At 44.5% G+C, this 26,542-nt stretch overlaps 1 protein-coding gene across 2 annotated transcripts in view; it reads right to left on the reverse strand.

Annotated features, from left to right (window-relative positions):
* Window positions 1-26,542, reverse strand: part of Mcc (MCC regulator of WNT signaling pathway) — a 378,104-nt gene that overhangs the window by 36,649 nt on the left and 314,913 nt on the right. For both annotated transcript variants that reach the window (XM_031365612.1, XM_031365613.1), the window contains 6 exons: window positions 24,627-24,833; window positions 12,512-12,658; window positions 11,356-11,445; window positions 9,630-9,778; window positions 4,244-4,384; window positions 104-207 (listed from right to left, as the gene is read on the reverse strand). In XM_031365612.1, coding sequence (XP_031221472.1) covers window positions 104-207; window positions 4,244-4,384; window positions 9,630-9,778; window positions 11,356-11,445; window positions 12,512-12,658; window positions 24,627-24,833 — 838 coding nt within the window. The remainder of the gene's footprint in view (window positions 1-103; window positions 208-4,243; window positions 4,385-9,629; window positions 9,779-11,355; window positions 11,446-12,511; window positions 12,659-24,626; window positions 24,834-26,542) is intronic.

The following is a 26,542-nucleotide window of genomic DNA, read 5'->3' on the forward strand; positions in this document are numbered from 1 at the left end:
CAAGCAGATTTCATGTTTCTGGGAGATGACTTAATGCCAGCAATGCTGGGGACAAGATGGGAGAAGTAGCACAGAGGGAACTGGGGGGCAGGGGGACACTTACCGGGGGAGGAGCCCACACCAGCTGCCCGGAACTGCCCCAGGATGAGGCTCTGCTCGCTCTCAGCCAGGGCCAGCAGGAGTTCATAGGCTTCTATGCACTGCTCACTGCAAGAGAAGCACAGCCTGGCATCAGTGCTGGCTGGGAATGGTAATGAGCCTCATCATTAGTGCCACTCCAGCCAAGTGCCTGCCTCACTGCCCACCCGGCATGCCAAGTGGAGAATACTGCATGCAGAAGTGCTCCCGAGACAAACCAGTGACTGTTATGGTCACCTCTTTAAAAAAAAAAAAGAAAAAATTCTAGAAAAATATACAAGAAGCAACAACAGAGGGAGGGGCAAGCAGGTTTTCCTTTTGATGACAAGTCAAGAGAGACATGTGCCACACCTAGGTACTCTGTCCACAGTAGCCCCTACTGAGCCTGCGCATACTCTTCCACTGTCCCCTTGACTCTGTCAGGGTTGGTCTTTCTAACTAATGGAAATGATGATGTGCCACACCCAACAGTAGGTTCTTAAAAACACCATGACTTCCATCTTGATCATTCTCCACTTCCTGTTCTCTCTCAGGTCACCTTCTCTGAGGATACCAGGGGCCCCATCTTAAGCAGTCCTATGAAGAGACCTATGTGGAGAGGAACGAAGACTTCTAGCCTATAGCCAAGGAGGAACGGAGTCTGCTGGTAACCACGGTGCAGAGCACAAAAAGAACAGCTCCATCTCCATAGAAAGTGCAAATAGGGATTCTTAAAAAAAAAAAAAAAACCTCATGAAATGCTGTTAGGTTTCTTGTTAGAATCTGAGCTAGGATGTCCAAGAGCAGGAAAAGTTATTCTTCTCCTTGCCTATCATCTACTGAGCATACAAGCTGGGTCCAAGGACCATCTCTATGCTAGGCATGACAGAACACTGTCTATGTCTATCTCCCACATGTAAGGGGATAAGGCAGGAGGACCATAAGTCTGAGGCTAGTTTGGACTATATAGTGAGATGAGATTCTGTCTGTCTGTCTGTCTGTCTGTCGGTCTGTCTCTGTCTCTCTCTCTCTCTCTCACGCACACATGCACACACACACATACACAGTCCCTTTCTGATACCCACAGACCCATGTCCAGACAGGAGGCAAAAACACACTCCTGACACTCATGTGCTCAGGACAAGAGGCCCACGGCAGCAAGATTTCCTTTTGTGAGCAAATACTTGATGAGTTTCTCCAAGCTGAACAAGAAAAATGCTGCTTTAATCCACATTTACAGAGACCAAAACAGAGACACCATCTGGTTTAGATTATTTCCATGCTCATCACCCCTCCCCAAGCCAGGAGCTAAGAAAAGGGTCATCACTAGCTTGTGGTGCTGGCGGCTCCCTGCGGAGGCAGGCAGGCAGGAGGTGTGCCATCCTTCCTTCAGGATGTGCTCATGGGCAGCAGCCCGACACCAAAGGTGGAGAGCGGTCCATGTTAAAGACTCCTGCAGGAAGGACAGCTCTTGGTTTGCCTGGGAACTTGAAAACCTTATGACCACTAGCCTGCTTTGGTCTCACCGTGTTGGTTGATTTTATTTTTGAAGTAGTAACTGTTTCTTAAGGTGATACGGAACATTGTATAGGATGCTAAGTGAGATAAAAATCATCTACTCTGGAACCTTGGCAATGGACTTTCGAGGTGCCACTAACCAACCTCAGAAGACAGCCATAGTTCTACAGCTTTTTTTTTTTTTAAAGGGGGGAGGTTAAAATGATAAATGGGGCCAGGGAAATGGCTCAGTGAGTCTAGACGCTTGCCACCAAGCCTGATGTTTGACCTGGGGACTCACACAATGGAACTCACTTTTGCATATTGTCCTCTGACCTCCACATCCGTGCTATGATGTAAGACCCAAATAAATGTAATTTTTTAAAAATTCAACAAAAAAAAAACCAAGCAAGCAAACAAACAAACAGTATCAAAACTGCTGAGAAGGAAAAGTGCTATTACCTACACGTAAATGGATTAACTGCATTTTCTTAAAATTCCTTCCTTCTTTCCTTCCTTCTATCCCTCTCCCTTTTCTTTTTCTTTTCTTTTACATAGGGTTTCTCTGTGTAGCCACTGTCCTGGTCACACTATAGACCAGGCTGGCTTCAAACTCACAGAGATCTGCCTGTCTTGGAGTACTGGGATTAAAGGCGTATGCCTTTAATAAACTGGCTTATTTTTAATGGATACCAATTGAAGAGCTATGATGATACTCATGTCTCCTGCTTCTGGAACTTTATCCCAAGGAAAGCAGTCAAAGAATGACAATATTATCGGCACCAGGCTCCTTACTGTTGAGTTATTTTAATGCCCAGTGTCTTCAAAGGTCTTTTAGAAAAATGAGCAATGTAAAAGGCATAAAATATGCAAGCTTTGGATCTGGCCATCTAAGGTGAGTGTTGACTATTATGCGGCATTTGAAACCTTTGCCAGGCATGTGTGAGACCTGCACAGGTTCAAGCCAGGCAGGCTCCCACTCCTAACCAAAACTATCTGCAACCAATACCTGCTCACAAAAGGGAAAATCAGTTTTCTCCAGTGGAATGCCACGGGGCATATCAAACACACTCCAGGGCAGGCCCAATGCCAGGAGTAGTTGCCCAACACAAAGTGAATTCCATGGCTTTTTTTCGGTATGTGGACTTTGGATTTTATTTTGTTTTGTTTACCCATTGTCTTGTCTTATTGGTCTTTTGCTTATTCGTTTTAGCTTTCCTTTTTGTGGGCTTTTTTTCTTTTCTTTTTGTTTTTAAGATTGGGGGTGGGAGTGGGGAGAGAACAAAAAGGTGTGTGGTTAAGGAGCTGGGGAGGATCTGAGAATTTCGTAGAGGGGGAACCATGCTCAAAATATACTATATGGAAAATGTTTGTAAAGTTAAAAAAGATAAGTTAAAACAATAAAAATAGCCAGTAAATGGTGGCACATGACTTTAGTCCTAGCACATGGGAGGCAGAGACAAGCAGATCTCTGTGAGTTTAAGGCCAGCCTGGTCTACAGAGCAAGTTCCAGGACAGTCAGCGCTATTATACAGAGGTCCTGTCTCAAACAAAACAAAACAAAACAAAAACAAACCAAAACAAACCAAAACAAACTAAAGTAAGATGCCAGGCTTGGGGCACAGCTCAGTGAGAGGATCTTGTCTAGCTTCTGTAAATCACAGGGTTCACCCCCTAGGACTGAATGCAAACAAAGAAATTCTCTAACAAACTGAATAAGCACATAAGAATCAAGAATAGAAAGAACAAACGGAACTAGAACACAGACGCTGAATGTTTTAACAGGGATTTATTCTTTACACTTATTTATTACACATGGAGGGGGCACTGCAGTTTATGCATGGAGGTCTGAGGACAATTTGCAAGAGTTCTTGCTTTGCCTTCTACCATGTGGGTTCTAAGGTTGGAACTCAGGCCATCAGGTGTGGCACTAAGTGGCCTTACCCCCTAAGCCATCCCCCTGACCCCATACACTGATATTTTGGGTGGTATTACTCAAATTAGTTAGGTAATCTTTAGTCTGAATTGGAATAGTGGGGACATATCAAGCACTGCTACAACACTGATTATCTGATTCTAATTGCTGTGGGGCACTAATTGGTTTTCAATATGAATTGTACTAACATTTGCAGGTCTAAGCCCCTAGTTATGTCTTTTCATTTATGTTAAGGATTGCTACTGATGTACATGTGACAAAGTCATTGCAAGGACACTGAGAATGGACCAGTGAGATGGTGAGAGGGTGAAGGCACTCAGAAGGCCAAGCCTGACAGCCTGAGTTCGAAAGCCGGAACCCACATGGTGGAAAGAGAGACCGGATTCTCATGCTGTCTTCTGATTTCCATACATGCACTGTGGCTCATGAGTGCATACATGTACACAGTAATTGAGTACATTTTAAAAAATAATTTTAGTTCTATTAATTTATTGCTTTATCAATAATACTAATGTGTAATATTTATATAAATAATTAATTAATAACATTAATCTTAAGTAAACATACATTTATATAAATAATACAAATTGATTAATAACATTAATTTTAAGTAAACAAACAAACAAACAAACAAAAGCGTGTTAAAGAATTAAAAGCGTACCCACGATGTCTGCCCCTCTCCATCTCTCCTACCTGTACTGCAAGGCCAGCCTCAGGGCTGTGGCATTTGATTCGTACTTCCCCACCAGCATGCTCATTCTTTCGGCGTTGCTTTTACATTCCTCCAGGGTTATGGTGAGGAGATCATTTTGGGATTTGAGGTGTTCAATACGACTACAATGAAAGAAACATTGATTTTACAACTCTAGGACCGTGGTCCAATATTTCACTTGTCGCTCTCACAAGTAGGCCAGATGGTCATGGTAAGAGAACACAGCAGGGAGAGGATAAGCAGATAAGGTGCTTGCCATGCAAGCATGAGAATCTGTCTGTAGATCCCCACATAGGCATGGTGGCGTGTACCAGTAATTCTAGTGATGCGGATCGGGGGCCAGAGTCAGGCAGCTTCCTGGAGACAGCTAGCCAGCCAGCTTGGTGAGCTTGGGGTTTGCTGAGAGGCCCTGTCTCAAAGACTAAGGTGAAGAGCAATGGAGAAAGACACCTCATACATCAACTTCTCACTTCTGCATACATGCATGGGTGGGTACACACATGAACACATTCATATGCCACCGACGAACACACATACACAGATGCATACATATGACACACATGTGATACGAGAGGCTGGAGACACAGCTCAGCAAAGTGAAATGCTTGTGGCAAAAGCATGAGGAGATGAGTTCAATCCCCTGCAACCACTTGAGAGCCAGGCAAAGTGGCACGATCTATAATCCCAGCACTGGGAAAGCAAAGGGATGGATCTGTGGGGTCGGCTCACCAGACAGTCTAGCCAAATTGGCTCCAGATTCAGGTAAGAGACCCTGCCTCATGAAAAGAAGGTGGAGAGTGACTGAGAAAGGCACTTGGTGGGTTCTTTTCCTTCCATATGTACACAGATATACATGAATTCATATACACAACACACATAATTACAAAGATGATATGGCATTGTTGGGCATTTTAGCAAGTACAAAGGACACAGGACAACTCAAAATAAAATAATCGTCGAATTCCGTGTGAAGCAAAAATAAAGATACAGGGCCAGATGTCACAATGCTCATCTTTAATCCCAGAACTCAGGAGGCAGGCAGATCTCTTTAAATTTGAGTGAGTTCTAGGACAGCCACAGCTGTGTAGAGAGAGACCCTGATTAAAAAAAACAAAAACAAAAACAAAAGGCAACAACCACAAAGAAATTAGGCACCGGTACCCAGTTACACTTCACCTATGCCGTGCCTGTACTGTGTGAGGCCATGGGTCTTCTCTAGTAAGGAAAGCAACCGCTTTGGCATCCCATAACTGCAAAGTAACTCCAGCTATGCTGCAACAAGCCACACTGCATGGGGCAATACACCACACCATGGTCGTAATGGCTGCTCTGTGCTGAGCAAGCCTTTGCTGGCAGCCTCCATCAGCCTGCCAGATCAGGGATGATCAAACCTGTTACCCAGGTAAGGAGATGCATTTGAGTATTGAAAGGTCAAGTTCCTTGACTTGGAACTTAACCAGGCTGGTCAACCTAGATCCTGTGCTCTTAATCACATACCACAGAGCACTAGCCAAAGGTGAATTTGCCAACAATTAGGACAATTCTACCAGGTTGTCCCTAACTGAGAAATGGACCAGAGACCTGTGATCATGTTCAAAGGGCCTTCTAGGCTGGATGTCCATCGACACCAGTGACTGGTTCAATCAGCAGTAAGAACTTTTAGGTTCTTTTATATCAGATCCAGAACTGTATATTCAAAGCAATGACTCTAAGGAAAAGTCAGAAAACAAACAAACGTAGACCCTTCAGCTTCTCCATTTTCTGTCCTAGGACATTGAGTGTGGTCCTCCATTTTCTACGGAGCACACCAGTTTTCATAGAAGCAAGTCTTCAGGAGATGTTCACTTGACTCCTGAGGGAGATAGCCTGTTGAAGCCACTGGCCTTGAGCACAAATTTGAGGACAGAGTGGAGCTGCCTATATGGGACATGTCTATTGGGGAAGTAATGAAGACTCCTAGGGGGCAAAGCGAGTGAAGTGTTAGAAGCACACACTTTTCAGCTTTGGTTCATTTTGGCTTCTTTCAATAGTCCCCACTCTCTCTGTTTTATAATTCTAGTGTAGCAGTCCTTGCTAATGGGAAGCCATTTACCCGACTTACTGACTTACATGTGGCTGAGCCTAAACCATCCCTTGCTTCACCTTTCACCCCTGAAACACCTTTCTTGCTTAGGTCAGGACCCGCCCTGCTAGTCTTCTTCTGAATGTAAAGGCTCTGAGGGTTGGTGTTTCCTCTGGCTCAGTCTTGGGGGAGGGTCCTCTCTTCTGTCAACACTCTCCCTAGGGGTGCTTCTATCCAGTCTGTGACTCCAGGAGGTACTCTGTTTCCATGGCTTCCCATCTTTTCTAGCACATCCCACCCTCTGAGTGTCAGTCCCACACATCAGCTGCCTCCTGGCATTCCCACTTGGGGTCGCACACTGTCTCCAACTTAACAATGACTGGGAGCTCGATTTTTTTTCAACCTGCTCTCCCTCCCCTTGCCCACACTGGTAGTCACTGCTGCCAGGCTCCCAGCATCATAAGCTAGCACAGGAGCATCTCAGAGGCTCTCCTTACAGCCGGACCTAACATGGCTGAGGCTTCCCCTGTTCTGAACACATTATGTGCTGTGGCTCTGGGCCCGTCACAGTCATCTCTCTGCTCCCACTCTTTCTATCCTTTACCTCGAAGCTCCAGAAGGCAGAACAGGTTTTCGTTCTCCCCATTTCAAACGCCTTCTAACTATATTTAGGCTAAAGAGTAAAATCTGCTATAGAATCCGATTCTGCGTCTATGCCAGCCTCTGCCTGGTGGTCCTCCTGCTTCCTGTGCATCCTCCAGGGCCTCACCCTACCTTAGTGCCACTGGCTTCTGTATGGATCCTTTCACACCACTTTTGTCCAGCCCAGAATGAAGACTTTTCCAACCTTGTCATTGTTGCTCTTCTTCCTTAAAACCCCATGATAAAACCTCTCCTATTTAGAGACACCTCCATGGACCAGTACTCACTAAGGAACAACCCCCCGGGCGAGGGATGCAGCTCAGTGGTAGAATGGCTGGATAGCTTGTATAAGGTCCTGGCTTTAACCTCCAGCATCCAAGGTAACAACAGTAACAAATAAATAACTTGATTCTTTCAGGGTCCAGATTACTCGTCCTGGATGTTTCCTCTACTGTGTTCCTTCTACATTTCCTAACAGAACATGTGATTCATGAGATCAGGGCCCTTCTCTGTTTTTCATGCCATGTACTTTAGCACACAGTAGGTTAACACAGATGTGTATCATGAGTAAGCCCAGCTTTGTGTTGGTACATTTGCCTCCCCCGAGGAAATCTGAGTCAAAGACTAGCTATATACATATATGTGTGTATATATATATATATATATATTATATATATATATGTGTGTGTGTGTGTGTATATATATATGTATATATATATATATATATATTTTTTTTTTAAGAGGAATAGTCCTTAAATGTTGAGACAATAAAGTAACAATCATGAGAGACAGTATTTGTAAGAAGCCCCAGGTTCTGACTAGTTATGACCATAGAACAACAGGGTGAGGGCAAAGAGCAGGGTCTGAAATTCTGCCTGTTAAATCACTGTGCGGGGACTTCACCTCTCAACTTTCCACTTCCGAGCCTTTGTTTTCTCACTGCAGAGGGAGACTAGCCTAATCCTCGAGAGTTGAACATTGAGACATTTTTTCTGTGAGCATCCATTGTGTGATGCCAAACACATAACCTGCGCTTTGAGTACTAAATAGTGCCCCTTCTTTATTCTCTCCTGGGTGCATATAACTGAGAAAAAAAAGTGCCTTTCACAACAAAACAGATCTTTGACATCCCAGAGAAGACGTCTTCAGCTGAAGGGAGGGTTCCTTGAAGGCATATGCCTTCACTCAGTTGCCGAGAGCATATCTGATCAGGTCTAAGCCTGGGAAGGCCAGCAAAGGAAAAGGTCTCTGCTTTGTTGTTACGGGGTAACAACAACAACATCAGGATTGGCACTTCAAAAGACTTTGGATTTAACAAGGAAACCATTTAATTTCAAAATTTAAAATCTCTTAAATGGGCCTGGAGAGATAGATGGCCCAGTAGTTAAGAGCATATGCTTTTCTTGCAGAGGATCCAAGTTTGATTCCCAGTGCCTATGCTGGGCAGCTGACAGCCTCTTATAATTCTAGTTTCAGGGAGATCTGATACCCCTGGCTTCAACAAGCACTCATGTGCTCATAGCCACCCAGATGTAGACACACACATGTTCGTTTAAAAAAGCAATCTTTGAGATGACCTAGATCGCCATATTCCCTTTGTTCTCAAGAACTAAACCAGCTTCCTATCAGGGAGGAGTAACATGCTAGTTTGATTTATTCCATTTTGCCACACACAAGAGGAACGGAATTAAGTAATGGTAGATGGGAATTAGTGCTCACATTCCTTCTTGATTAGCTCATGAGCCTTTCAAGCTCTCCCCGTGCTCTCCCTGAAGACTGCTAAGTCAAGGCAGCCACGCCATACTTGGAAACTGTTCAAGGGGGCCATTCTGTTATCATGGAGCAGAGTCTGAGTCAGCGGGGTTAGCAGGTTTGGCTGTGGTCCTTCGTAGCTTTTGAAGGAGTTCTCTTGTCACTAAGAGTGCAGGAAGCTTGTCTCGACCAAGGACCGGGAGTGCATACTACCTCTGTCTATATCAAGAGAATCGGCAAGAATTTATAAAGCTGGAATATGGTAAACTCCTCCAGTTAGGATAGGCCTGTGCACATGAGCAGAATGTATAAAGAAAATGCAAACAGCCCTTAGAAAGAGCAGAGAATTAGACCAACATGTAGGGCCAATGCCAAGAACAGCTCCAGCACACTGCTTTTTGCTACTTCTGGCAAACACAAGCACCCCCTGACACTGACTCAACATTCCAGGACTTCCCACTGTGACTCTCTGCAGCACTGCCCCCCTCTCCCCCCCCCCACACACACTTGGCAGTCTTCTTATGACCTACTTGACATTCTCTGTGGATTGCTCCCAGGACTCGAAATGCACTTCTCAAGGTCCAGCATGAAATGAGAAGGCAGGGCAGGGCTCCTTGTCCGTTCATGATTAAGGATTCAGAACAGTAAGACACAGCACAGTCAGAAGGCATGTGTTCGACCTTCCTATGCACTAGGCCATGTGTGAATGTCTGTCCCAAGCCTGTGAAGTTGACCCCTGTCTGCCACAAGCATGTCATGTCTCCATCTCAACCCCAGCAGCCTGGCAGTCTCACTCCAGGTCACAATTCACAAAGTCAGTTTGGATGATCCTTTAGCAAGAGGGTCGGAAGCAGCTCCGACCCCCCACCCCCACCCTCCCTCCAGGGAAATATGTCAGATTTCTTCTTTACCTATTCAACCGCTCCGTTTCCACCTCGAACTCTCTAATCTTGCTTTCTGAGATGGCAGATCCGTGTGAGTAGAGTGTTTGGAAAATTTCCTGGATGTTGGAGCAGTCCTGGAGGGAGTGGGCCAGGTGTTCTGCCACACTGCTGGAAACCTGTACAAATGAGCACAATTGCCCCCATGCCAAGAGATGTCAGATCAGAAACACTGGTCCCCAGGCACAATCTGCACATGTGACAACTTAAAGATTCCTTAAGAACTTGGCGCCAGCCGATGGTCACCCTTCTGAGTCTCATAGGTCTCAGTTGGTATAATTCTAGCATTAGAAAATGACTGTGACAGTGTTGTGTGAAACACAATCACCTCACAGCTGCACCTCCTGAATAGCTCATGCTGGGAGACAGCAAGCAAATCAGCTCTCCTAGACTCCTGAAAATTCGGGACTTTAAACACAGTCTTGGGGGCTGGGGGGAGGGGGGAGGCGCTAGAGAGATGGCTCAGTGGTTAAGAGCACTGACTGCTCTTCCAGAGGTCCTGAGTTAAATTCCCAGCAACCACATGGTGGCTCACAACCATCTGTAACCTGTAATGGTATCCCATGTCCTCAGAGCAACAGTGTACTCATATAGATAACATAAATAAATAAATCTTTTTTTTTAAAAAAAAAAAAAACAACACAGTCTGGAATGTCTTCAACTTCTGACACTCTTTAGCCATAGCCTTGGGTGACAGTGGCCCAAGAGAGGCACTGTCCCCTTTATCCTCACAGTTCGGGTTTGGCACAAAATCTGAAGGCATGTGGTTTTTGCTCAATGCAAAACTTTAAATTAGGAAAAATTAAAGTGAGTTTTGGGGTTTTTTTTTTAGGGTCTTTCCTTTTGCCCTAGGATCAAACAGTTGGCTCTCCCAGTTCCATGCTTAATCATAAGACATACTCCTTAAAGAAATGAAACTACATGGCTGGAGAGATGGCTCAGTGGTTAAGAGCACCAACTGCTCTTCCAGAGGTCTTGAGTTCAATTCCCAGCAAGCACACAAACAGTGTATCCTAGAATCAGATAGAGCATACATGCATGAAATGGATAAGTAAATAAATACATAAATCTTTAAAAAACAAAAAACAAAAAACAAAAATAGTAAACTACTCAATTGTCACCTCCCCAGCCTTCTGTCTTCCTCCCTGGAGGTGAGAGATGCTAGTGTGAAGACTCACACTGAACAGTCAAGTCCAATCCACATTCTGCTAGCTGTGGGCCCAGTCCCAAGGCAGCATCCCCGACTCCCTGAACAGTGTGTTCTCCTTCAAGTTGTACGTGCAAAGGGAGAGTTCTTTTGAGTTTTGCAACTCCCTAGGTCTCTGTGAGGCACGATGACATAATGCAGATACTTCTAGACATTCATTGGCTTCACCAATAACTAACCAAATGTTATTTACTTTTTGGAAAATTTCTAGTGTGTCAGGGGGATATGGGGCGGGGACACGATATCTACCTTAAAGCTGAAGTAGCTAATTCAGACTTTACACATTTACACATTGTATATACATATACAAGTAGCAATTTTGAGACTTTATACATTTGACTTTGCCTCTGTGGAATGAAATCCTTTTGATTTGTTAGCCAATTAACTGACGAATCGGAGGTGAACATGAGCACTATGGTTCTCTAGGCGGCCTGGTCTGGGTGGATGGCATGGGAGCTCCTGTTTCTCTTGCCAGTCACCAACACCTACCCCGATGCTACTGATTTCAGAGCCCAGGACTGGCCTATCAGATGAGGAAGATTCGGATCTCGTCTTTGATAGCTTCACTCTCTCTGCAATCTTAAAAAAAAAGAAAAATGTATCAGAAAGTCCATACCAGCCCCCCGTATAGATTGAGGCAATGCTTACACAAGTTTTAGCCCTGTCAACTAAAGTGATTTATCAAAAACGCTTCAGAAGAATTCCCTAGCTCAATTCTGTTGCTGCCATAAACTTAAAATGGGGCTTCTGGGACCTCAGCACATTTGGGCCAGGGCACCTCAGCTGGGGTAGAGCCAGCTATTGTGCAGCATCTGGGGCTTCTAGCCACAAGACGCCTGTAGCACTCCAGTTGTAACCATCCAAAATGTTCCTTAGGAGACAAAACTCACGCCTGGTCAAGACACAATGATTTCACCTAACTTACGAAACGCCAAGGCTGAGAAACAGCTTCATTGTGGAGACTATTAGTGTTGGCAGGCAGGAAGACACCTGCCATTTTTACCATGTGACAGGGTCTTTTTAGGAAAGTGTACAAAAAAATGCTGGCAAAGGCGCTATGGCAGAGAACAAGCCGTAACAATGTATTTTGTATTTCGTTTTTTTCTTTTTCTTTTTCTTTTTTTTCCCCTTTTGTGACTGTGTCTCACTATGTACTCCTGGATGGCCTGGAGCTCATCTTGATCCTCCTGCCTCTGCCTACTGGCTGGGATTACAGGCCTGCACCTCCACGCTCAGCTCTGTGATGTATTTCTTTTGCTGGCACAGCTGTCATTCTTCTGGGGGGGGGGGACTCACTGCTCCATCACTCAGGATCCCCTAAGGGCTGATAGCTCCTTGAAAGGAGGCACTCATCCACTGTGAGGTCGCACTTGACAAAACTCTCCACAATGGCTTGTCAGCTGTGACATTTTTCCAGTAGGCTGATTAATGAGACCTGGTATACAGGTTGAGTCTAAGAGAGACTTAAACCTATTAGTGGGTTATCTCTCCCTGCAGCTTGATTTGGCAGAGTTGACACTCAGTCCCAGGGGAAGCCACTGGAGGATGTGTACTGGTATGCCTGCACAGCGGTGGGCTCAGCCGCAGCTGGGTTTTTTAGATAAGAAGTGTTCCGACCCCACCAGACTCATCCCGGGGAGCTCACCTTAGCGATGGGGATGTCATTGCTGCTACTGCTGGTGCTTAGCTCTCCCGTGCTGGGGTTAATTGGGCGATTGGCAGGGGTGAGGCGACCCGGGCTAGAAGGTCCAGTAGCCTGCACACTCTGCAGCCGAGTTTGGAGCTCTCGGACCTGAAAACATAATCCCTTTAGACGGGGTTGGCAGATTCCCGGGGTTAAAGAGCGAACGAGTCAGACAGCCTATGGCAAGGTTTTCAACTGTGTTGCTCAGCTGGCCAAGCCCGCCGAAGCTACTGAGTCCTTAAGTGGGCTCACTGCTGACCAGTCATCTGTTATTTACAAGCAAGAAAGCGAATATGCAACCTAAGTGTTGGAAGCTTTCAACACAGGAGGGAGGTGTGCAGAAAAGCATCTGATGCTGCATGGACAACTCAGGTAAGGATGTGTGATCTCTAGTCTTAGGAAACCCAGAGGCTACACAGGGATAGAGAACAAGAGTCTTCACACACACACACACACACACACACACACACACACACACGCACACGCACACACAAAGGCTAGAAATATCTGTCTCCAGTGCTCCAAGACAGCAGAACTTGGGAAGACTGTCTGTCCCTCTACCCGAGGCTACTCCAGAGAACAAAAAGAGGTATGTGATAGGAGAACTGGGTTCCATAGGAGAACACGTCAGGGTGGGCTTGGTAGAGGTGTGGCTGGGTTAGGGAGGGGGTGGGGAGGCAGAACTGTGTACACAGCATCTGGAGGATATGCATGCAATACTGGACAAACTGAGTTATTAGCGAGAGGGCTTTGGGAGAGACCAAGGAGTGACAGTGAAGGTACCAGCAGCTTTCCTCCCGATAACCAAGGCTTGGCTTGGAACATCCCTGGCATGGTTAGGGAGGCACATCTAAATAATAAAGCATGAAAGAACAAAACCAAAACATAAGAAAACAGAGCCCTGTGAATACATTTAAGACACAAGAGTGGAGGCTGGAGAGATGGCTTGGTGTTAAGAGCTCTGACTGCTCTTCCAGGAGGCCAGAGCTCAATTTGAAGCACTTATATGGAGGCTCATAACTACTTGTAACTACAGTCCCAGGGGACCAGATACCCCATTCTGACCTACATAGGCACCAGGCACATGGAAGATGCATAACCATTCATGAAGGGAAAAACACTCATACACCCATAAAATTTAAAAAATATGTTAATAAATTAACACCACAATGAATATCTAATTTTTTTTTTTACTTATTTGTAGTTACTGCTCTGTGGCCACCAAGGGGAGAAACATCCCAGTAAGTGGGGACAGTTGCAACCTTTCTGATAACCATAGACACCTTTACCATCACATGACCTGGACTATTACCATACTTGCTATGCAACCGAGATGACCTTGAATTTCTGAAGCACCAGTTTTTACTGCTTGAGTGCTAGATTTATAGGGAAGTACTACTAAGCCTGGTTTATTATGCTTCAGATTGACTGCAGTGTCCCCAAAATTCAAATGAATGAAGAACCAGACATAGGCAGCCAGAAGGTACACCTGAGCATTTTAGAGCTAGGTTTTCTAAACTTTATGGTATACTAGATCTCCCTTTCAGGGTTAGTGAGAAACCGCGGTGGCAGAAGCCCACCCTAGTGATACATCTAGTGGGCCCCCCAAAGGTATGAATGCTGGACCATCAGAGGTCCATACCTTGAGCAGCTGACTCAAGGCTACAAAGCATTATACAAAGTGTCATAGACCGAGCAGAGCAGAGCCCAATCCCTATGCTAGCTCTTGATGCTACAGCCCTTCCAGGCAAGGGCAGAGAGCAGATTCACAGCCCCCCTTCTCTAAGAGCTTCTAGAAAGCTTTCATATTAAACGTCTGGGCTATCTCTACCGTGCTATCTTGGGAACCAAAAGTAATTGAAGTTTCAATAATTCATCAACATATTATAAGCCAAAATAGGGAAATTCCCTTGGAGCAAATTGCATTCAATAGTAAAGCAGATCAAAAGAGCCCTAATGCTTTGCTGTGGCTTCCAGGAGCTAGGGATTGCTAGAAATGCACAGTGTTCTCACAACACAACAGAAGCAAGGGCTGCAATGAAAACAGAACCAGACTGCAGAGACACATGCCTGTCGGAGTCAAACAGAATTCATGATGGGAGTTTATTCTGGAACAGTCCCTGGCAAACCAAAGGCAGTGTCAGTATGGAGGTTCATCAGGCCCTGGGGCAGAGGGGGATGGGGAGGGCCAGTGCTTCCACCATGTTCCCTTGCAGCTTCCCTGGGTGAGTCAGTAAGGCTCTGAATAATTAACAAAGTTAACATCACTCTAACATCCAGTCTAAGCAGAACAGGAAGCCATCGCCGGCCTGTCCCTAAATCGCCAGTCGGTGTACTTGTTTTGCTTGGTCAAGATTTTTTGAGTCTGGATCTTATTCCTTATGGCAGGCTGGTTTTGAATCTTAGGGCAATTGCCCTGCCTCAGTTTCTCCAGTACAAGGATTCAGGCATAAGCCACCATAGTTGCATTTGAAAAATACAAGCAGTTCTAGCAAATTTATTAAGACATCATTTAAAATGACCCGTGTTTTAGAAACATTTGCTCTTCTAATCACAAAGGTGCAGAATACTGACCGCGGAAAAGCTAAGTAGGCACTGCAGGTTAAAACAGAAAAGGTTAACACGGCCCTTCTAACTGCTCTCAGGCTCTTCTAGTCATTTTCCGTGTGCATTCATGTGGTCCAGTAATTTCTAATCTATACATTCTCATTTTAAAAGCTATGGATCCTGTGAAAAATTAAAGGATTATATCTTCCCTTTGGACTATGCCTTATTTTTTTTTTAAGATTTATTTATTTATTATATGTAAGTACACTATAGCTGTTTTCAGACGCACCAGAAGGGGGCATCAGATCGCATTACGGATGGTTGTGAGCCACCATGTGGTCGCTGGGATTTGAACTCAGGACCTTTGGAAGAGCAGTCGGTGCTCTTACCCACTGAGCCATCACTCCAGCCCCCTATGCCTTATTTTTAAATGACAGTGTTCATCAGTAGGAAAAAAAAATCAGCTGAAGGGTCAGCTACACAGATAGAAGGGCAGCTTCAGGGTTACCTGAGTGTCTCCTACAGATTTAGGGTGAAATTAAATGAGCCAGTACTAGAACTGAAGGCCACCCAATAAACCAAGGCAAGGGCCAGGAGGCAGGCAGTCAGCCACTAGAGAGTTCCTTTTCACTCCTCCCATGGGAATGGGTTGGATCAGGACTCCCTCAGAAGTGATGTCCCAATTCTACATAATACCACGGAATGTGACTATTTTAGAACAATCTCTGTAGATGTGATGACACTACAGATCTCTGAGATCATCCTGGACTTAGAATAGGCATCTATTCTACAATGCCCTGCTTCTTAAAAGGGGGTGGCAGAGATACGAGGCCAGTGAAGGACATATGGAGATTAATATAGAGAATGGCTGCAAATCACGAACTATTAGATGCAGGAATTGAAAGACGAACTAAAGGCTGCTCCTTCCCAGCCTGTAGAGACCGTAGAGACCTTCTGTGCACATCATGATTGGCAATTCTCGGACCCAAGTGATATTAAAGAATAACTTTTCTTAAAAAATTCTATTATTTGTAGTAACTACGTGATAAACCCATCTTCTATTGAAGATAATTTTTTTTATTAAAGGACATATGCTTTTTCTCTACAAAGTACTTTGTTGTTGTTTTGGGTGTGTTGTATTGTTTTGTTTTGTTTTTGGAAGTGGGACAGCCAACATTCAAAGTGTATCCAAAGGAAGACTGATGTATCTAGGAAAGCCATGTATCATCCTGACAATCCTTACAGACTGATTTCCTCAGCCCCAGCCCACCCTGGGCGGCTGCTTTCTTGATCCTCTTAAACTCAGTACGTAGCTAATACCCATACAGATGTACAGAAATTGATCGGCTGCAAACACAGGGACTCCGATAATGTAATAAGGTATGGCTCTTGTCTTTCAAGGGCTCAGAATTTAGCAAACTGTTATGGGAATCTTCTATGAAAATGGAGTCACAAGCAACATCAACTATAGAAGAGAAAAGGTGTCTCTCCTTCATAACTCGGGATGAAGACAGCGGACTCTTGCTTCTTCTCTCCGATTCTCATTTAAGGGTTTGGGGCCTGTTTTGCTTTACTAGGTTAACAGAAGAAAAAGGACCAAAGCAAGGAGGGGTGTGGATGGGAAGGGATGGGGTTCCAAACAGTGCAGGGGAATAAAGATGGTAAGATACTTCAGCACCCACCCAGATGCATGGGATCTGTCCCTTCCACATATGGATACCCTGGTGGAGTATGGAGGTGACACTCCATCTTCAGATAGAATTTCTTGTATTGACAGCAGTGTTCTAGAGCAGCCATGTGTACTCACCCTACAGATTACTACCAGATGCACAGGATTAGCCTGTACGTACTTGCAGTATGTCTAGTTTTCCCAAAGAGATTAATTTTAAATTGTGTTTGACTGGAACTTATTTAGAGTCAAACTTGAATAGTTGTATGTGGCTAGTTGTTACTGTGAGGGTGAGTACAGCTGTATAAATATTCAAGGAAATTAAACAGCTGTCCACACTTGAAGTTTGGTGACATCACAAATCATGGTATTCTTCAATACAGTGGAAGCACGCACGCGCGCACACACACACACACACACACACACACACACAGAGAGAGAGAGAGAGAGAGAGAGAGAGAGAGAGAGAGAGAGAGAGAGAGAGTCCCTTCACATCCCCCACCTCCAGAAAGAATGATATCAACTTTGGACATGTGAAATTTATGGGAACTCTTGCCTGATGTACATAGAGAGTTCCAGAACAGTCAGTGCTATGTAGAAAGAACCTGTCTTAAAGAAACAGAAAAAGAAAGAGAGAGAGAGAGAGAGAGAGAGAGAGAGAGAGAGAGAGAGAGAAGGAAAGAAGGAAGGAGGGATGGAGGGAGGGCAGAAGAAAGATTTGAAGAAAGAAAAAGAATAGAAACAAAGAAACAGAAACTTGAAGGAAGCTGAACAGAAAGATGTGTATTTAGGAATTCCGGGTGTGACTAAGGCCTAGAGAGGAAGGAGGTGTAGGAGGTGTAGTCACATGGGCAAAGAGTCAGTGGAGGGCAGGGGAAGGAACACTCACTCCACTAGGGGACAGAGAAAGAGCATGGGCAAGCAGAAAGAAGGGTGAATTTGCAGAAAGAGGGACTCTCACCTCACAGAGTATTTACTCTGTTAGGTATAGTGGACTGAATTAGCAGATGTTCGACATGAGGGAGGGGGTGTAAGCTAGGGTAATCAAGTAAGGACAGATGTGGATGGGCAAGCCTGCTCAGTAGCACCAAGGGCTCAGATGATCTTCCACGCAAATCAAGTCTGAGGACACATCATCTTCTAATTCTGGAAACCTTATTAAAATAGTAGTAAAGAATAGAAAAGAGAGAAGAATGTGCATGGGGCCTTCATACAAATAAGAGCGGGGTATAGTTCAAAATGGCTAAATAGGAGTAAGACACCTCACTGAGAAAAGAAACAGAATATTCTGTGGTGTATCTGAAGGAAAGTGGCCAGTCTATGGACAAGATGATCAGTGGGAGCTAGATTCCCACTGACAGATTCCCACAAGAGAAGTGGGGCTGAAAACAGCTGTTCAAAGGTTGCTGTCCCAGTGACTGTGTACAGCACAACTTAAAACTTCAACATGAGACGGCCTTAGCGAGAGCCAACAAGCACTCTTTCTAACAATGCATGGGAATGCTGCTGTGTGGAAAAGGCACCACAAGAGAAACTTATTGCCCAGGGCGAAAGAAAGGCAGTAAGATCTCCAGCTGCCAGACCTAAGAGCTGATGTCACAGAAGACAGGAAAATTAACTGCGTGTAGGTATCTTTTATCTGTGGATTCAAGGGTCTCGGGAGTGGACTGATAGCACAACCACCTCTGGGGCAAAGGTGGGAAAACAAAAGGAAAGCCAAGAGGGGGCTAATAGCACAGCTGACCTGTGGCAATATTTTAAAAAGTACACATAATACTTCCAAAAGAGTTCCACCCAAGTATTCAAAGGCATGAGTCTATGGGGGCCATTCTAATTCAAGCCACTACTCAGGTAATGATTATTCTCTGTAGATTTCAAACAGCTTGAAAAAAAGAGACTTTTAGTTTTCATTATAAAGAAAAATAAACAAAACAAAACCCTGAGCAGATAGTCTAATTTGACTTCATATTACTCAATATATATGAATTGAAATATCACATTACCACTAATACATTTTACACATTTTAATGCATCAAAATAAATTTAGCTAATAATAAAAGGTATTTTTTTTTTTCAGAGCTGAGGGCTGAACCCAGGGACTTGCATTTGCTAGGCAAGCGCTCTACCCCTGAGCTAAATCCCCAACCCCATAAAAGGTCTTTTTAAAAGCAGGGCTAGAGACGGGTTCAGCAGTTAAAGTACTTATCACACAAGCAAGAGGACTGGATTCAAGAGGACTACAGTGGCCTGCCTGTAATCCCAGCTCTGGAAGGCACAGACAGCAAGCTGGCTAACAAGACTAGTCCTATTGGCAAGCTCTGGGCTTGACCAAGGATGATCCAAAGATGATCCCTGATATCAACCTTAGGCATCCACAGTGTATACACTCATGCTTACACACATTCATACCACATAATACACCCACACACACACACACCCCCACACACACACGCACACACACACACACACACACACACACACAAGCAACAAATGGGGAAAAATTGGAAGTAGAAGAGTGCTTTCCAGGAGCTAGAATGGGACTAACCAGTGGGTTCTAAGTTATAGTGAGGACTCAGAAGTTCTGGCATGCTTTGCAGGGTATGCCCACTACTGGTGACAACTGTGTATTATATCCTTCAAAGAACTAGGAGAAAGAACTTTGAGGACTCTTCCTATTAAGAAATCCATAACTGTTTGAGGATACAGCTAAATTTAAACTGATTTTAACATTACCCAAAATTACATGTTTCAAAACATTACATGGAATCCCAATCCTGGGCACAAATATTAATATTTTTATGTATGAGTTACAAAATAAAATTGATGGTAAAAAAAAAATCTTTTTATAGTTTTGGGCAAAAATCAAGATGATAGATTTACTCTTTCCAGATCTTTGCTAAGAGAGCTTCCAAAGATACAGGCTTAGAAAGGCAAAGCCGGGAGACAGCGGAAAGAGAGTAGTAAGGGAGGGACAGAGATGATGGTGTGGGTCAGACATCCTCAGTGCTTCTGCAGAGCATATGGCCTGGCACACCATTCGAAGGGGCCGCTGGCAAGACCTCGTAAAGGAGAAAACCCATCTACCAAGGACTCTGCAAGCAGACTCCAGAGACTTCCCCCAAAGCACTGCCCTGTTCAAGAAACCACACCTCCAGCTGTTGTTGTGTTTGTGGGAAGTAAAAAGCCTGAAGGGATTTGGTGGCCATCCATGTTACTGTGTTTTAATTTGTTCCTGGACCCTGAGCTGGAGAGGCCCAGATGCCGCCATGCTGGGTACGGACAACACAAGAAATTGTATGACGGTCCGTTTCTTAAGTTATCTATGAATATGGTTCATGGATTAATTAACATGCAGGGATTAAAGGTGGCACTGGGGTCCCTAGTGGAATAAGGAACATCATCAGCCATTGAAAAATGAGTTTGGAAGTTACGTGTAGCTATGTTCACAGATACCTGCAGTTCTGGGCAATTAGGTTGTAACTCATGGTTTTGCTGAATATTGGAACTGGTGTGGAAGAGACAATATAGCTAATGTAAGCTACAGAAGGGTAAAGCCCATTAGGTCAGAAAAGTTCTACAGAATGGTTAGGGCAGTCGATTCTCATAGGCCAAGCTCCCTTCTTTGGGCCCAGATGTTCGGTTTGGCAGAGAACCATTCTTAGTGGGGATTTTACACGTCCCTTCATGGAGCCTTCAAATAAATGTAAAATGAGAATCCAAGTACAGAAAATATAGGCTTATTCACATGATGCTAACTTACAGTACTTTAGGCAAGTGTTATGTTATCACCAATAGCAATTTTGAGGTGTTTGAAGTGGGCTACAAAATAGGAAAGAAAAGTGAAAACCGTGTTTTTGTAGCTCTGGGGCTTGGCAGGTATGCTTCCTTCTTTGTTTTTAAGCCCCAGAAAGTACCTGGATCTGATTATCAAATGGCTACACAGGAGAAACAGTGAGGGCACTGCCCTAATTTCTTCCCAGATGTCTAATAATCAAATGGCTATTTCTTTTATAGTCTAGAGTGAGCTCTGTGCAACCTGGCCGGTACAGCAAGGGCAGGGATGGAGGGTCAACCCAAAATGTGACAACAGGAAGAATTGCCCCAGTGTTCCCTCAGCACAAAGTGTGAGCACTACCTTCCTAGGGGACCCTGCAACCACTCCCAGCAAGGTGGCAGATCCAGACTTTGCTTGGGGTTCCTCTTAAAGCTCCCCATCAGACGATAGGGAGGGAGTACCCTTCACCAGTAATACTGATCGATTATGGTGCTGAGCAGAGAGACGAAGCATCCATGGAGAAGGGTGTGGAACTCACTTCAAGACACACAGAAAAGATTCAGGTAGGATGCAGGGTATAAGGAAGAAATTGTTGGCACTACCACCTTATGCCATAGACATGAACAACTTTCAAAAGAATATAAGGCTTGTAAAGGGACTGCTGCGGTATATTTGTTTCAGGTCTGTGATTCATCGGGGGGCGTGAATTCACTGGTTTTGTGGTCCCAGCATACTTGTTTAGCCAAGTGGACTAGGGAAAGAGCTGATCATTTTGGCTGCATGGCAGCTGACCTAAGCAATGTAGGTCAAAAATGCAAACAGTATGAAGAAACTGTACCTTCCTAGCATATGTCTGCTTTATGTGTATTTCTGTGCCCCCTGTTAATTCATTGACCTATAACACTGTATCAGTTCTTCAGTATCCCTGAAACCAGCAATGGTACCCAGTTTATCACTGTGATCCAGGCCTGGCCAGAGAAGAGTAAGCATTTATGAAGAGTACAAAGGAATGAAAGAAGAAAGAAGTATTCCCTCATGCCAGGTGATGGTGGCACACGCCTTTAATCCCAGCACTTGGGAGGCAGAGGCAGGCAGATTTCTGAGTTTAAGGACAGCCTGGTCTACAGAGAGAGTTCCAGGACAGCCAGGGCTACACAGAAACCCTGTCTCGAAAAACCCATATATATATATATATATATAAAGTATTTCCTCTCTTGGGTCCTTAATTCTACTTCCCTGAGATTGAATCTGCTTTTGTAAGTGTGAGGAAATAAATGGCTATATTACAGGCTATTCAGAAACGAATGATTATCTCATTTAATAATGAACAGAGACCAATAATAAAAATTTCCCTGTTGTCCCTTAGTTACTGTTCTGCCTAGTAGCTCAATTTGTTAACTGACTGCATTAAAGGCCTAATTTAATTAAATCTTGGACAAGGCTCAGAAGACCTATGGAGAGCACTTGGTTTAATTACAGGCAGGGGGCATGCACCAATTTCATCGATCTGGTCAAAGTCCAAGCAATAAAGATGGACAAAGAAAAAAACTGTGGCCCCACTTGCTTTTCAGGCCACGCTGATGAACTGGGATCTCAAAGCTGCAACAGAAACAGAAGGGCAAAGCATCCACACATTATGTAGACTCCCAGAGACAAACATGAAATTGAACCTTATTCCCTCTCTGAGGCTGCAGATCATGCAAACAGAAGACCACAAGAGACTGATCCCTCTTCGGGGAAATGACATATGCTGGGTAATGGTGGGGTAGAAGTCTTCCAGTATTTAAAGTCTACAAAAATGGTATCTAAAAGAATCTAGAAAATTCTTTAAGATTCACAATTGTCTAGAAATAAAAAGAAGTTAATCTAACTCATGGATAAATATACAAATTCCAGAGGATGTTTGAACAACAGCACAAACAACTGAGTAAAAATGATACATAGATACATATTTTGACAGAAATGTGTGTGTACTCAGATGTGCATGTGTTTACATTCAATTATTCACTGTCCAGGTTAGAGACGTTCAAACACCTAAGGATCCTTATGGATAAAAAGAACAAGCAAAGGGAAATCGTCCATTCTACTCAAATCTTGACTTTACTCAAAACAACTATCCCTCATTTCTGAGCACCTACTGTGTGCTAGACACAGTGTGACTATTTTGCAGGTATTATTTAATCTTCCTGAAGCGGACATCATCATTACCCTTAATCCATGATGAAGCAAACAGGCATAGAGATGTCAGGTGCCTTGCCAAAGCTATGCATTGCCTTTGCAGGTCAGGCTGTGAGGCTCAGCAGTCTGGTTCTGCGACTCTGGTATATGATGTGTGCACTCCCACGGTACGGTGCTCTAGAGCTGGAGAAAGCTCTGGATGGAAGACTGACTTTTTTTTTCTCTTTAGTTATAACCCAGGGCTCTTCTGTGTCTGGGTAACTCACATTAGAGAAAGAAATTTATTTTAAAATCGCAAGATATAGTTAGACTTAAGGCCAACAGTCATGTTGCAGAACATGAGTCATCAGAATGTATACTGTAAGAGAAAACATACACCTACTTAGACTATCGGTCATAAAGATTGTAAGTGTGACCCAGGAAATTACAGGTGCTATGGCCTCCGTGCTAAGCCAACTTCATCAGGATCTCCAGATAAAGTCTTTGCTGACTAGGAGGTCTTACAGCCCCTGATGCGAGTAGAGAGAATCTGATACAGGTGGCTTCTAGAAACAAGTTCATGTGAGCTCAGAAAGATGTTTTCCAGATAGATGCAGGATAATAGCTCTTTAATTATGACATTAGTGACAATTAGGGATGGAGCTGACAACCTTCGAAACTAGTAATTTATTCCCTATCTACCCCCCAATGAATACTGAAATATCTGTACACGGACTGCAAACAGAATGGCTGGTGCCGGAGAGACGGCTCAGCAGTTAGTACTGGCTTGCTGTTCTTCCAGAGGACCAGAATTCAGCTCCCAGGACCCATGTCTTCCAGCGCACAACTACCTGTGATTCTCCTCTAGAGGACCCAACATCTGTACTCTTTCTGGCCTCTGCAGGCATCCGTACTCTTTCAAGTCCAAATCACACACACACACACACACACACACACACACACACACACACACACACATAATTAAAATAATAAAAATAGATCTCTAAAGAACAGAAAGATTTACACATGCCAACCTTATTGAAGAATAAGTTACTTCCTAGGTTAAGGAGACACAGCAGTGCTAATGGTCCATGAGCCTACAAGATGCATCTGATTAAACTCCATGTGCAGAAGTCACCAGTCAGGAAATGGCTAGAGAGAAGCCTTCTATACTGCCTCAATTGAGACAGAGTGAGGTTTAGAAAGAATTGTTTCTGATAGAAGAATTAACCCTTCTACCCTCAGTCCCATCATCATTCAAAGACAAAGCCAGACAAAGAACGTATGGGCCCTGGCAGGTGCACGTATATCACTGGAAAGGTTGATGCAAATGCTTTAGTGTTGAATCATCGGCATCTTCAGTGATAGAAATATGTCTCAAACAAGTACTGGTCCACATGGCGATACCGGGACAACCCTGCTACTCTCTTATGTACACCTGTGCAAACCCACATATAGGCATATGACACAAATGCTTATGCTCACATACGCTAACCCATGGATACAGGCACTCATACACACATACAGTTAGTCTGTAGAAGGGACTCATGGTATTTGATGTAAATGAGAGAAGCTACTATAGAGTGAATGAAAAATGTGAAGAAAGAAGAAGAAATTTCTGTTTTCCCATTATAAAATATCATTAGACTGTCTTAACAGAATATTTTAATTGAGCTAGTAGAAAACATGCATCCCAGTAGAGTAGACTGAGATTGGCTGCCCAGAAGGAATTTTACCATCTCTCAGATTTAGGATCCCTGAGAAGAGTGTATTTATAATCTTAGCTCTACCCCTAAGGATCTTTGAACTACTTTTATGAACAACATCAGAACTAGTGAGTCCCAAGACTGAGATTCTCTAAGAGTCCAGGCTCTGTCTGTCCAACCAGCCCATCCCCAGACCCAAGCCAAGTCTGGCAGCATGCTCACCCGCCTCCGAAGCCTATCCCGCTCCTCGCGGATGGCGTTCATGGTGGCCTTGGTCCGGTTCAGCTCCTCCTCTTTGCTGCACAGCATGGCGGTCAGACTTTCATTCTCTTCCCGCAATCCAGCCAGCTCTTTTTCCCACCGGGACCGCTCCTCAGTCAGGTTGGGATACAGATCCCGACCAAGAACTCCCTCGATCTCTTCAACTGTCTGAAAAATAGTCGTACATCAAAGACAGGCTAACTACCGTGGAGAAAGAGGTCAGGAAGGACAGAGGTTATATAGGAACCTGTGAGCCCAGGAGTTGAATGGAGAACCCTATAGACCCAGTGATATCGCTATGCACATGGTCACCCCTCAGACTCAGATGAGGCTGTCACTTGTCTGCATTCTAGTTTGTGCTGCTCAGCAGTCTCCAGAGTTAAGGACAACAGGGGTTCTGTCTTGGTGCTGAGTCTGTGTGTGGTGCCCACACAATGTTTATTTCCTTAAGGAGCCCCAGAGCTGGTCAATTTGCATCCAGGCAGCGGGCCAGCAAGAGTGATCCCGAAAATGCTGTGACAGCCACGAGGTTGCGGGCTGTGCATGGTGTCTAATTGTAAGTTTCCTAAATTACAGGCCTCCCGTGTGAGCCAGCTCAGCAGGAAGGCAGGTGACATCACCATTTCCCACTCTCGGTGTCACATCAGAATTCAGATGGTGTGAATGAGGTTCAGTCCCGAGATGGCAGAGACAAGAATAAAGCGTTGGTGACACCGGAAAGGGTGGGCCTGCCGGGGAGGCTCCTCAGACAGCAGGGATTGATTTACTTAATAAGACAGATACAACGCAAATAGAAGACAATCTTAATATTGTTTGGAGAGTTCTTGAAACATGGGATTAAAAGACCAGGAAGACACATACAATTAGGAAGAACTTTCTCTGGTTGCTCTGAGAACTAGTCATCCATATTGTCCTTTACAAAGAGCCCAGGCCAGCTGGTTTTTAAATAGAAGAGGAATTGCTGAGCAGAGAGAACACATACTGATGCGAACCAGAAGAGACCTAACGCGTAGTGGCCGGCCACCCCTAAGGGCTCTCACCAGTCCCAAATCTTGCTGCCTCCTTCCCTAAGCGATGCTTTGTCCTTCCAATCAAATCTAAGAGAGTCTATCTGGCTCTGCTTTCTCCATTGCTAGGTAGCAGAAGTTCTTGCCCACCCCTCCCCCAACACTTCACCACTGAGGAGAATGGAGTTCCAAGTTAGCGTTACAATCAAATCTGGGACTTGGCAGACTCCAGAGACGGAAACCCCAGTGGGCCAGTCCTTCCCATCTGCAACGGGAGATGCAGCTGTACTGGAATGGCGGTTCACGATTCATCTAGGGGCACTACCACCCTCTTGGGAAATCCAGAATTCTTCCTGACAGACCAGACTGCTCCTTTGCACAAGTTCAAGATTTAGACGTATAGGCTGCAAGATCCAGGACACTGGGCCATAGTGAAGTAATAGGAATACACCCGAGGCCCAGGATCAAGAGGGACTTGACTTCCCTATTATTCTGAACGAGGCAAGGGTGGGCACATGCTGTTCCTCTCACTCCATGTTTTCTCAGGAGGAAAAGGAAACAGGTATGGCTGAGACCCAGATACACTGGAGGCTGGGGCTGGGGTGACTCAGCTAGACCCTTGTCCCTTCCCTCTTTGGACAGCACAGATGGCTATCTCATAAGGTTGGGTTCTAGAAATCTTAAATCTGTAAGAAAGTCTCTAAGGTTAACCTGCAACATAAGAATACTGTTGATGGCTGGCCACGGTGGCATACACCTTTAATCCAGCACTTGGGAGGCAGAGGCAGATGGATTTCTATGAATTGGAGGTCACTTTTGGTCTAGAGTTCCAGGCCAGCTAGGGGTTACATGTTGAAATCCAATCTCAAA

Source organism: Mastomys coucha, unplaced genomic scaffold, assembly GCF_008632895.1.
Source record: "Mastomys coucha isolate ucsf_1 unplaced genomic scaffold, UCSF_Mcou_1 pScaffold13, whole genome shotgun sequence".
Lineage (NCBI taxonomy): Eukaryota > Metazoa > Chordata > Mammalia > Rodentia > Muridae > Mastomys > Mastomys coucha.